This window comes from Antechinus flavipes, chromosome 1 (assembly GCF_016432865.1).
Source record: "Antechinus flavipes isolate AdamAnt ecotype Samford, QLD, Australia chromosome 1, AdamAnt_v2, whole genome shotgun sequence".
Lineage (NCBI taxonomy): Eukaryota > Metazoa > Chordata > Mammalia > Dasyuromorphia > Dasyuridae > Antechinus > Antechinus flavipes.
In genome coordinates, this window is record NC_067398.1 from 141,753,459 (window position 1) to 141,767,277 (window position 13,819).

At 34.1% G+C, this 13,819-nt stretch overlaps 1 protein-coding gene across 1 annotated transcript in view; it reads left to right on the top strand.

Annotated features, from left to right (window-relative positions):
- The window catches only part of RAB3C (RAB3C, member RAS oncogene family), a 318,578-nt gene that overhangs the window by 17,820 nt on the left and 286,939 nt on the right, over nt 1-13,819 (top strand). Inside the window, exon 2 of the mRNA XM_051991019.1 lies at nt 2,824-3,051. Coding sequence (XP_051846979.1) covers nt 2,824-3,051 — 228 coding nt within the window. The remainder of the gene's footprint in view (nt 1-2,823; nt 3,052-13,819) is intronic.

Consider the following 13,819-nt stretch of genomic DNA (forward strand, 5'->3'; position numbering starts at 1 on the left):
TGTATAGGTATATTTGTAAAAGATACAAAATAGATGCAAGACAATTGAAAAATGGTAGGTGTGAGAGGAAATTCTAGAAGCTGAGGGTGGGACTAGGAAAATCTTCATGGACAGGGAAGCATTTGAGATAAGTCTTAAAGGAACTAGGTATTCTAAGAGGTGCAAAGGAGAAGAGATTTATTTATGATTTATGATTCTTTGAAAAATTTAACAACAGAATCTTGTGTGATGCTTCTTTGAAAGATTTATAGAAGGACCCAGACAGGAATTGTCCAAAATTAGATCACAGATTCATCACATGATTAAAGTAGAGTATATAACAGGACATAGAATATGGAATTAGTCTTCTTTATGCATTGGTGTGGTCAGAACCACCATTATGGTACTTTCCTCACAAAAAAAAAACTTCAATGTCTCATTAATGGTTACTGAATAATATTCCAATTTCTTTGCATGTAAGTTGAGGCCCTTAACAATTATACCTGCCTAAGTTCATCTTCTATTATTTCCTTCCATTCACTCTATATTCCAATCAAACTGGATTATTTTTTTTCCTCTGAATATACCTTGCACTTTCCTCATTGCCTGCCTTTTCTGATACCATATACCTGGGATGACCTTCTTTTCCATTTTTGTCTATTGAATTTCTATCCAAACCTTAAATGTTACCATCCAGGAAGACATTTCTTACCCCTGTCTATTTTCAGTCACTGTTAACCCCTTATTCTTTCTATAGCCCTTTTAAAAATAAATTTCCAAGAAATTTCTTACATACTTTTGTTTTTGTTGTGTTTCCTACTGAGTGAACTCCATGATAGAAAAGTTATATTTCCTATGATATGATGCTCTGATCATATAATGCAGGATTTTCATAAATATTCATTAAATGAATAAACAACAAAAACAATAGAAAAGATACTGAGGAATAAGTAGCATTAGCCAATGTTCACAACTCTTCAACTGCCTTTATTAAATTGTCAGTGCTTCTTCTTTGGAAAGAGCACCTATTTTGAATGAATTCAGACACAAACATGCAGCCACAGACAATAAGAATTTAGAGCTACTGTGTGGAGAACATTGTCCTCTACATATATGTTTGCATGTTCTTAATAATTGAAGATGAAACTGCTTTCAATATTCTTCATATACCCAAATCTTGACAGTTTGCAAGATTTTCAATGTATTAATTTGTAGTGCATTGTCTTGCCATTATAGACAGAACAGGATTCTTCTAACTTCTTAAAAATGTAGAGCTCTGGGGCAGCTAAGTGACACAGTGGATAGAGCACCAGCCCTGAAGTCAGGAGGACCAGAGTTCAAATTTGACCTCAGACACTTAACACTTCCTAGCTGTGTGACTCTAGGCAGCTTTTTGTCACTGAGTCAGGAGTTGAGGTAATGCCTGGAAAGGGATGATCTCAGAGACGATCCTTTCGTCAAAAGTACCAAAATAGTCTATATAGAACCCAGACCTGATAGAATATGTAATAAGAATGACAGTATGGCCACTACTATAGGATAGTAGCAACTTTACACAATTTATCATGCCTTATTTCTCCCAGTTACATAGCCACTTTTAGAAACTTGCAAATGATCAATCTATGAAGTAGAATACAAATGGATTTGAAAAAAAAATATTTTCTACATGCAAGCAGTTAACTTGGTTAGATTTGACAACTATGTAGAACTGGGACAGCTAGATGGTATAGTAAATAAGGTGCTAAACCTGAATTCAGAAAGATAAATCCTCCTGATTTTAAATCGAGCCCCACATACTGTGTGATCCTGAACAAGTCATTTATTTCACTCTCTATGCCTCAGTTTCCTCACCTGTAAAATGAGTTGAAGAAGGAAATGGCAAACCACTCTAATTTATCAAGAAAACACCAAATGGGGTCATGATGAAATGGACATGACTGAAAGGAACAAACAACAACAACAAAAATAGGACTGGAGGCATTTTTTTATTAGTTTCTTATAAGAAGCTTTTATCTTCAGGACAAATACCTCTGTATTTTGTTATATAACTTCTTAGCAAGTGCATTTCAAATCACTAGAAAAGAGTTGTTCCTTTTTGATAAGATCTGGCACTTAAGAATCCTAATCCCACTCTTGCCATGTACTGACAGATCTGTCTAGTACACAATTATGCTATTTTAAGATTTCAGCATAGAACATTTAGTATGAAATAAGATGACCTGGCTTCAAATCTTGTTTTCTATTACATGCTCCATAAGTGGTTTTGGGCAAGTTACTTGTCTAGCCCTCAGTTTCCTCACTTGTAAGTAGGGAGACTTGGCTGCATTGACTTCAAAGATTTCTTCTAGTTCTATTTTGATGACTCTGTTTTAATGTAATTGTGTTAATTACACAATTATGCTTTTGGTTTTGAAAGCAAAATTAAGGGTGAATGCAAGTTATTATCCAATTAATTCAATTCACATACTATTATAAAAAGTTTGGGAGGTTAAATTATCTGGATTATTTGTCTACATACTTAATATGCAATGGAAAATTTCTGCTTTTCATGTGATCTGGGTAGGCATGACTTTGGTGATCTGATAATTTCCATACACTAAACAGGAAATGGTAACAAAAGCAACCAGCACAGCTGCAAAAAAAAAAAATCTTGAAGTTTTGCTGCTTTTTTATATACCAAGGGATTATCACCATGGAGACCAGCATCTTTGAGATATAGGGTTCCTCTTGGTCTGCCTTCTGAGTAGTCAGCTCTCTGTTGCTGGGGAGGTCAATAAAGAGTTTACTGTCGCATTTCTTGTCCTGTAAAAGACCATTCACAACCTCTTTTGTTTTAAATCACAGATGGCCTCGGCCCAGGACTCCAGGTATGGACAGAAGGACACCTCGGACCAGAACTTTGATTACATGTTCAAACTGCTCATCATTGGGAACAGCAGTGTGGGGAAAACTTCCTTCCTCTTTCGTTATGCAGATGATTCATTCACATCTGCATTCGTCAGCACTGTTGGCATTGATTTCAAAGTAAAAACTGTCTTCAAAAATGAAAAGAGAATCAAGCTTCAGATATGGGTAAGTAATGTGGAAATTTATGGTGAGATCTGGTCATCAAAAGTCTTAATGGAGAGACCATCAATTGTCATTGTCATCAAGTTTGGAAGGGAAAAGGATTTAGAGAAAAAGATAATGTTTTATTATAGACATATTGAGTTTAAGACATTTATTGTAATCCAGTCTAATGTGTCTGGAGATATAAGATTAATGGTCAGCAGAGAAGTTAGGAATTGATAGGTAGATTTGAGAATTGTCAGTATAGGAAGGATAATTAAATCCATGGAAGCTGATGAGTTCACCAAGTGAAGTAGTGCAAAGGAAGAAGAGAAGAGGATCCAGAATTCTATAGGACATCTTCAGTTGGTGGAAGTTCCATGGATGGAGATCAAGTAAAGGAGACTAAGGGTAGTTTTCATGGATTTCCAGAATACTTCTGCTCTTTATTAGTCTCTTTGGGAGGGTCATCATCTGTAGTCCATTCCATATATATATTGATATACACTCTGCTGTGGATTCCCTTCTTTCTCTATTCTCTTGGTCATCATTCTCTTGGTTAAACTATCATCTCTATGAAAATTATTCAAATTTACATATTCAGACTTCACCTCTCATCTTAGATTTAGTCCTAATGAATATCTTTGCTTTAATGATCCATCAGTATCACAAAAGCAACATATCCCAAACTAACATCACATTTCATCTTAAATATATATCTGTCCCAACTTCTCTATTTCTGTCCAAGACATTGTCATCCTTCTAATCATTAATGTTCAACAGAATCATTAGATTCATCTTTAACACATCACTCTTCCTCACCACCCCTCATATCTGTTCAGTTGTCAAGGTTTGCTGATTCTACTTTCACTTTCGCCTTTTCTCTTCTCACAAAGCCATCATTGGCTCTTTCCTGGATTATTATGAAAACCCCCTAACTGATCTCACCCATCTCAAGCATCCTTGCCTCCTCCATCTACCATCCACATTTGGAATATCATTGACATGCCTAAAATATAGGTATAAGCTCTAGAAGCTTCAGTGGTTCTCTATTTAAACTATAGGATAAAATACAGAATTTTCTAGTTGACATGTTCACCTTTCACTATTTGGTGAAATATTTCAGCCTTTCACCATTTGGTTCTAATTTGACTCTCTAGGCTATAATGCCTATTATTCTTCCTCAAATACCCTATGTTCCATTAGTGGACTGTTTATTTTTCTCCATTCATGACTATCCATCCGTTATCTTCCTGCTTTTGCAGGACCTCTATACCTAGAAGGTTCTGTTCCTTACATGTTTAACCCCTTTGATCTTATCAAGGTTGAGTTCAAGTACCACCTCATATACAAATCTTTCTTTATTACCTTTAGTTATTATGTTACTGGTCTCCCCAGTAATTATTTTTTTACATTATATAGATGTGCTATTTACTTACCTTGTGGAGTTTTGTTGTTGTTGTTGTTGTTGTCCTCCTCCAATAGATTATAATTGAACTGAGGGTACTTTTTATTTATGTAAACTTAACATCTATTTTCCATTGTCAGAAATAAAAGTCTGATAAATTTAACTGATTTGAACAAGTCTTATTTAAACATTCCAAAGGAGGAATCTAGATAAAGACATGAAAAAGATAAAGAAAAGGTTGTACCTCGATCTTGGTACTCATTTGATGATTCCATGGTTCTTTGCTTTACTGATTTAATCAGCTCTGATAAGGTTATTTAGCTGTGTTAGCTGTGCAATGTTTAATGATTATGATGCCTCATTCATTTGATAGCATTTTTGGAATTGATAGAAATTACACAGCAATTCATATAGATGTCATCTCATTATACTCTGATAAACCAAGCTGTTAACTTTTGTTCCATTTTCTTAGCAATATTTCATTAATTTCCTCCTAATGATGAAATAATTCATTAGGAAAAGATACCTTTATATCAATTGTTAAATAGATCAGAGTAGCAAAGGTGCTTTTTCAGAAAAAATATTTTAAAGATATAAATGTATTCAGAAATTTTAGGATGGAAAGGCCCTACCTTCGTTTAACAGATGAGAAAACTGTAAGTATAAGATTAGGATCTCTGATGATGGATATATAGGGACGGGATAACTAATTATGGAAAGTATGTCAAATGAATAAAATAGATAAGCCATATAGTCATTTTAACCAAAAGGAATTACTATCTAATCATATAATTATAGACCTCAGCAAACAGTCCTATTAAGAAGATACTTTTGGTCAAGAAAGATATGTAGAGGATGGTAGAAAATATTTCTCAGAACCCTTCACAAGATACCAGGTGAATGGTTTTCCTCTTTGTTCATATCTTTGTGACATTTCTGGTAGTGGTGACATTTTCCTGCACTGAAAAATAATACTGTCTATCTGTGTTACTCCTCTGCTCAAAAGCCTTGAAAAGCATCAACTTGTCTCTTGGATAAAATTGAACTCTTTTATTTTGCCTTTTGTGACCCTCTAAAATCTGGCTCCTATCTTTCAAGCCTTATTTCATAGTATTCTCTCTTATGTATTCTATTTTCCCTGTACTCTTTCTTGCTTTCAACCTACTCTCACTAACCTATTCCCCCTACCTCCAACTATTTTCTTTACTTTTCAGAATCCTTATCTTCCATCAAGGTTCAACTCAGGTGCTCATTTCTCTATGACTCATTCCCTGATGCTGATGAAAGTGTTAGTATTCTCAATTTTTCCTGGAACATTTTTTTTCTGGATCTCTTCTTTATTTTCTTCATATACTAGAATGTGTTATGTCTATCTGTTTGATTCATATTTATCTTTCCAGAATTTATGTTTTTTTTAAATTAAGAAACTGTATTTTTTGAAAATTCCATTGCCTAACATTGTACCTTGCCCATAATAAGTCCTTAGTACAAGATGTCTGTGGAATTGAATTGAATTAGGAACCCCCTCTAAACATGATGCCATTTGTAATGTCATTTTAAATTAGGTAATGCCTTTCACTTCATTTTACAAATTTGAGGGGCTCTCAATATGCTCTCATTAATTAATCAATTGTATGCTCTCAATAAAATTTTCCTAAAGTCAGAGAGCAACCTATGGTTGATTTGACCACTGCCTCTTCATCAAAGTGGCACTTTAAGGAGAAGTGCGGACACAGTATGACTGTGTCTTGTGCCAACCCTGAGGGGCAAGGTGAAGAATAGAAATAGCAGCTGGTGAAATCATTCTTGGCAAGGATACTAAGAATTGCTTTGCCATGTTAAAGCAGGTCATTTCACACTTGACCCATCATTTTTCCTAGCTCTTATTCACTCATATGAAGATCTTAGCTTCAAGAAAAATCCATTTCCCCAAATAAGAATTGGCTAAGAAAATGTGTTGTGACTTAGAGTAGGATTTCTACCATTAGTTAAATTCTAATTTTTTTACTTTAGAGCTAAAGGTAACAGATTCCAATCTAGTTAGTTCAATTTTTCATTTTACAGATATGAAAACTGAGCCCTCTTAAGGTAAAGGGATTTATCCAAAGTGGCAAGTAGCAAAAGTCAGAGGTATGATTCAAATCTGGCTCTTCTGACTTCAGAACCAATTCCCTTTCTACAGTGTTATACTGTTCCCCATAGGTGTTTTCATCTTTGGTAGGAAAGAAGTAGTAGAAAGTACTAAGCTCCTAACTGTGAGGTAGGAGACCAGAATTGTTAGTTTTACATCCTATATCATCATTTATCATCAACAGATACTTATCAAAGCTGGTTATGTACTAAATACTATGTTAGCTGCAGGAGATTCAAAGACAAAAATCAAACAGCCTCTGCCCTCAAGGAGCTTATTTATATTGAGGAAAAACAACATGCATATTTTTGTGACTATAAAAATATTTTATATAAACAGATACCAAGAATTGGGGTGGAGAGAGCTAAGGAAGAGAATGAGTATTAGCATAGAAGTTAGGGAAAATTAGAAAATGTGTCATTTAGGTGCTTGAACTGAGCCAGGAAGAAAAGTAAAGATTCTAAGAGGTAGGTATGAGTAGCCAGTTCCTTCCAGGAATGGAAAACAGCCTTGCAAACCCATAGAGATAGAAAATGGAAATTTGTGTGGGAGGTACATTAAGAAGATCAGTTTGGCTGGACTAGAGAGTCCATGAAAAAGAGTGAACCCAGAAGATACGTTGAAGCCAAAATATGAAGCAGCAACAACCACATAGAAATGGAACATTTTCCCCTAAGAAGTCCTTTCCTCAGCCCACATGTACTCTAATACAATTGACTTATTATTAATAGTAATAAGTATCCACATTTCTATAGTGATTTATTTAAGGTTTGCAAATTTATTCATTCACTAATATTTATTAAGCACCTACTATATGCAAAGGACTGTGGGATCTCTGATGAAGAATAAATTTAAGTCCCTGCCTTCACAGAGCTTACAGTGTAGTAGTAGAGATAAGACATGCTCTCATATAACTATAATATAAGAGAGTATGTGAAAGTGAAATGAGAGAATTATGAACAAAGGGAGATGGAAAAACAAAGGAGGAAATCATTTTTAGTTTGAATTAAGGTATGAAGTGATATAGAGAATGGAGATGAATGCAGCAATGTTTCTTTTCTGCTATTACTCCCATTGTTGGGTAAGGCAAAGAGGGAGAAAGAGTAGAATACAGAAGTAAGGAACCTTGGAGATAGAAGACTCCATCTTTGAAAGGAGAGATTCTAATGCATTCCCCTCTAACCTTGTTCTTAGAAATGGAACAATTACATCATTGATACTACATCCTGAGAATTAAGGTGAATCTGGTATTTTGAGTTATAAAGGCTTGTGTTACAAAAGGCAAAACTCTAATCAATTAGGAGAAATGATATAGTGGAATAGGTCAGGAAATTTTCCTCTATTGGCAAAATTTTTATGAAGCATAACTTGTCCTACTGATGACATCTTTCTTGACTTTAAGAAGCAAAAATGATGGGTAATGATAGCATAATAATCCATTTTTCATCTTCCCTAGAAGAACCTAAAGCCAAAATTTTAAAAAAAAAGGTCATTAGGAAAATAAAAGTCTCCTCATGGCTATATTCCACCTGCTCTCTCTCTCTCTCTCTCTCTCTCTCTCTCTCTCTCTCTCTCTCTCTCTCTCTCTCTCTATATATATATATATATATATATATAATATATATATATATATATAATTGCCTCAGAATTATTTCAATCAGAAATGTATCTTTCCTTTGGTGTTTGGTTACCATTTTTCTCAATATATTCATGGGCCTGTCTACCTTTCACTAAATTTTCTGGCTTATTATTACATTCTCATTATATTTTTATGGTCTTTAATCCCCATGTTAAAGAGACTTTAAATGAGTTTTTTATCCACACATTTTTGCAATGTGAATCAAATGATGGAAAATCCAATATTTTAAAATTTTCAATTATAGACACATGTTTTACTTTGGATTTTCTCAAACTTTCTTTTTACTTACAAAAGAAACAATATAGTTTTGAGAAAATAGTATACAAGTGAAATTCCTGCCTGCTCTGCTATTTATTTTCTATGTAAATCATGTAAATCATTAGACTTTTTCTCCATAAAGGAAAGCTATTTAACTCCATATTTTATAAGATTATTTCTCACTCTGGATTCTACATTTTGTTTATTTCTAATATCTGGATTAATCTTAAATGCTTAATTTAGGTTAGATTTATATAAAATTAAGGGAAGAGCAATTTTCTCTATTATCTAGTCCTAATGGGATGTAAAGTCACATAATTTCCACCCTAAAATGTCCCTTATGTTCCAAATGACTATTTGCTTTGTAGTTTTAAAATTATTTTTATTATATGCATAAAAATGTTATCAACAAAAAATAATTAAATATAATTCTGTATAGTAGCATCATATTTGTATGGTCCCCTATACCTGTGCATCTGTATGGTCTTCCCTCTGAATGGAGGATCATTGTCACTCAACAACATATCTTCTTTCATATTGCTTTCTCTATCTTAAATTATTCTTATCTAGATGTTAAAATCATTCAGTTAATTACTCACATCATATTTTGGCAAGTCATTATTTTTCTCTTTCTTCTTTAAATGTTACAATTAAAACCCTCGTTCAAGGTTGATTACCTTAGCAAGCAATTCCATCAAAGTATTAAAAATTGCTACAGAAATGTGCATTTTGGGGATAGCAATCACACCAACTTTCTGCATACCCCAAAGTAGAACCTCCCTTTCAGTGACTACTTTTTCAACTACTCCTACCACAGGATGAAAGAAATAGAAGTTTATGTGCTTAATGCAAAACTCTCTTTGGCTTTTGCTTTCAAAGGCCATTTGCACAATCATATTCATTCTATCTCTAGGAAGTCATTTTGGGATTCATATATTCTTTGTTCCAAAGCCTTCTGGGAGACAGAATTTACATATGTATATATGTGGAATATATTTAGGAGATATAATTAATATGGAAAGCAAGCAAGTATACCAGATATGGGTCTACTAAACAAGTAAATAAAATAGGGGATACCATCCGGCATCAAATCAGAAACTGAACTATTTGTTTTAAGACATTGATAGATCGTTAATATATTAAAGTGTATATTCCTTCTAATGGTACAGATCATGACCCATCCACTCCTGTCTGTGGCCTCTTGTCAGGCTTTTATGGGAGGTGAATGGATTGACCAAGCATCCTATTTGTCATGAGTCACCTTCCAAACTCTTTCTCTTTGTGTGGGCTATTCACTTTACTCAAGTCAGAAAATCGACAGAGCCAGGATAGGATTAGTCTAATGCTAAATTAGACTCTAGACAAATTAGAGCCAAATTAGGCTTTAATTAGTAGAAAGGGAATTATTTTCTAGCTAAACTTTATTAGAGGGTTAAAATGAGAAACTTGGAAAGGAATAAAATACTCTTATTTTAATATTTATTCTGATTCTAATGCCATGGAGAAAGCTTTGCAACAATATTCTATTCTTTACTTTTCAACTCCATAGTTCTTCCCTATCTTGAAGCCTCCCTGAGTTGAAAAATAGGGAATAGGATGTATAATGTTCAACCAGGTGAAGGTCTAGAAGATCTGGATAGGGCAAAACAGTTCATAATTCTAAAAATGGAAGGGACCTTAGATGCTATTTGCTCTCTCCCCAGCACCGTGATTTTTTTTTTTTAGCAGATGAGGGAACTGAGGTCTAGAAATTTAAATGGCTTATCTAAAATCCTCCAAGTTCTAAGAAACTATTATTAGAGCTTGGTGAAATGGTTATGACTTATGTTCCCTTCAGCAGTAGTTCATTTAGCTACAATCACTCAGTCTTAGCATAGCTCAGGGATGAGGTATTTTCTCCATTGCTTTTTAGAATTGTTTTCTCACTTTTATTTTCCCTTTTTTCTCATTTCAAAAAAATACTTCCACCTGTGAAGAGATTTGGTTGTTTTACATATGCATCCTTCTCCAACCCCATGAGTAATTTATGTGGTGTCTGCTGTGCTGATATGTGGGATGCCAAGGACCCTCACTAATCCAGCTAAGTGCTTCATAAATATTTGGAAAAGATCAATTTCCATGGAATAGGAAAGTTCAGATGAATATGCAAAATTCTAAAAAGATGAGTATATCCCATGAAAGAAAGAGCATTATATACCATATTTATAATTTCCTGGATTCATGTTTGCATTTAGTATCCCTTTTTCTTACTGTCTTTATTCAGACCCGAAAATCCTTCCTGCTCCTAATGAAGAAAACTTCATTTACATCCCAGACTTCTTTTTTAAGATACCCACCCAAAGAACAGGTGGCCATGTAAACCCTTTTTGATGTGATCATGTGAATGCTCTCTTGACATTTCTGCCATTTCTTCTGTCTTGGCAGCAGTTTTCTCTTGAGAGATTGAGAAAAGCAGACTTAGTTCTGTTGCTGAGAGCAAGCTGATATCATGTGTGAAATGTCAAGACAACTGAAAATACTCAGTTCTGTCAGTCATCATCCGCTGGGCTCAGATCATTATTCTAGGTACTGGTGCCAATCCTAGTCTTGATGTCTAATGAGGAAGAGCAACAAATATAAATAGAAAAAAGGAATAAAAAGAACATACAAAGGAAACATATAAACTTGTGTAGTATATGCTAATAAACAGAGATGCAATCTAAAGATTTTTGAACTTAAAAAACTTGCCATTAGATTTGCAAATCTATACTTCCAGCTATACTTCCAAGCTCCCTACCTTAAATTCTGATATTCAAGCTACCCAGCAGTCAGTTAGTCAATTAGTCATTAAACACTTATTTTGGTTGTTGAAATGTTTTTCAGTTATTTTAGATGATTTGTTATTTCATTTGGGGTTTTCTTGGTAAAGATACTATCGTTTCCTCTTCTAGTTCATTTTATAGAGAAGGAAACTAAAGCATATAGGATTAAGGAACTTACCCAGAGTTACATAGCTAGTAAGTGCCTAAGGTTAGATTTGAACTTAAGGAAAAGAGTCTTTCTGATTCTCAAAAGGTATTCTATCTACTGTACCATCTAGCTCCCCACAAGTACTTATTAAATTCCTACAATTTATCAGGTACCGGGCTAAGCACTTGGGATACAAAGAAAGACAAATGACAGTTCCTGCTTTCAAGTTACTTATAATATAACAGGGGAAAAAAGACTGAATGTGGAAGGGCCCTAGAAAACCCAGTCTCATCAATTTTGATCTGCCAGAAGGGCCCACTGATCATTGCTCTGTATGTCATTGGTTATAATAGAAGTGCATCCAAAAGGCTGTGGTCCACTGGGACAGGAAGTATCCCACACAAACACCTCTCCCTATTTTCAAAAGGGTTCAACATATGGAATTTTTCTTCAAAGCTCATTTTTTTCTGGGATGGATCTATTTCATAAAATCTATTTATGTCTGTAGAAACTAATAAAGCAATGTAGAATATACCTGCAAGGACTGAGGATATGCCAGGATGAATAGTGATAGGCTTGGAAAAGGAAAATTAGATAAGACTGCATTTTTGGAGATAAAGAGCATCTTAGAAAGAAGGGTATGAATTTTGTTAGAATAAACAAATTTGGAAGCTTCTTTTTGATATCAACATTGTCTATATAATATAGTTGCTAAAAGCCAATATTGCTTTTTCTAGACACTCATTCTAAGTTAAATCAACATTCTTGCAAGTAGGGATTGTTTCAGTTACATTGTAAGTATTTAATAACTTCCTGAGAAATGGGTTCTTCACGTCCAGGGGGTCCAATCGCAAAAATGACTGTATAAAATGTAAACAGATTTTTTTTTTCCTTTGATTTGTTTCCCAGATGTTTACATCATTCCTATTTATTCATTCCATTGAGGGATATTTGATCTGTATGTGCTTGAGTAGGGGAATATTCACTGGATTTACAATGGTTGTAAACACTGCAAATCACAAATGCCCAGGATTGGGCATTATATCATTTTGCTCAAAGGTAAGCTCAAAGGAAACAAAATTTTCAGGATAGGAGATTGTAAATTCTCAATGTTATTTTGTGCAAATTCCTTTTCTTTTGGGGGTCTGGGTTTTCTTGGGTGTCTGAAAAAAAGGTGAACTAGATGAGCCCTCGCTCAGCTCTAACATTCTATATTCCTAATAAACAGATAAAAATAACTCTATCAGTAGTCTATTCTCCCTTCCCCAATATAAGTGAGAAAACAACAGTTTCACTAAAATATATCACATAAAGTTTGAAATGTTACATAGAATTACATTCCCTTCACAACTGTGTCTTCTATTTTCCTCTATTGGTGTTTTCTGTCACTTCCTGCTGAAATCACTGATTATTCCTGGTAAACTCATCACGAATCTGATATGTTGTAAGCAAAAAATTCAAATAACCAAATTTCTTGAATTTTGTATAAAGAGAAAGTGAAGAAAGGGTTGTGTTTTTTTTCAACATTTTATTTTTCAGATACATGTAAAGATAATTTTCAACATTGTAAGATTTTGTGTTCCAAATATTTTCCTTCTCCCTCCTTTATCTTTCCCTTCCTCAACATAACTAGCAATCTAATATAGATTATAGATATATACTTTTAAACATATTTCCATGTTGTGTAAGAAAAATCAGACCAACATGAGAAAGAAAAAAGTAAAAAAAAATTATAATGATAGCAGGAACATATGCAAAGTTAAAAAAAATGTCTTTTAACACACCATCTTTGTAATGTCTCCTTTGTCTGCCCAGAGACCTTTTGGGTTTTATGTAGGAGGCCCTTCTGGATAGGGATGCCTAGATAAGTGATGTTATCACTATATTTTTCTACCTATAAAATTCACCAATAAAAGCAACTTTAGCTGACAAAACATTTTGAGACTTACTTCAAATATTCCCCCTTTCATCACTCTTTCTTGACTCAAACTCCAAATCTGACATCCTCAAACACCTTAGATCCTCCCTATTAATACTCATCTCTACCTTAGCCCCTGTGCCATCCTGGGGATGGCCAACTGAATTCCCAGGTTCTCTATGGCTTGGGTCAGTGTAGGCAGACATTTCAATAGAGAACTTTGTTTTTCTGTGTCCTGATGCAATACTGAAATGTTTACAGCATATTAATGAGGTAAAATATCTAAAGGGCACTGGAGCACACATTAGCAACACATTTATTAAACAGAAATTGCTCAATATTTGGAAAAGTCCTCGAGTGCAGTCAGCTGTGTCACCAGAATTTTTTTCATGTCATTTGAACCATCTGTGCATTTTAATAGAGGGAGGCATCCATTGCCCAGGAAAGGAAAAAACCATACAGCTTGCTTATTGCATGATAATAAAATTT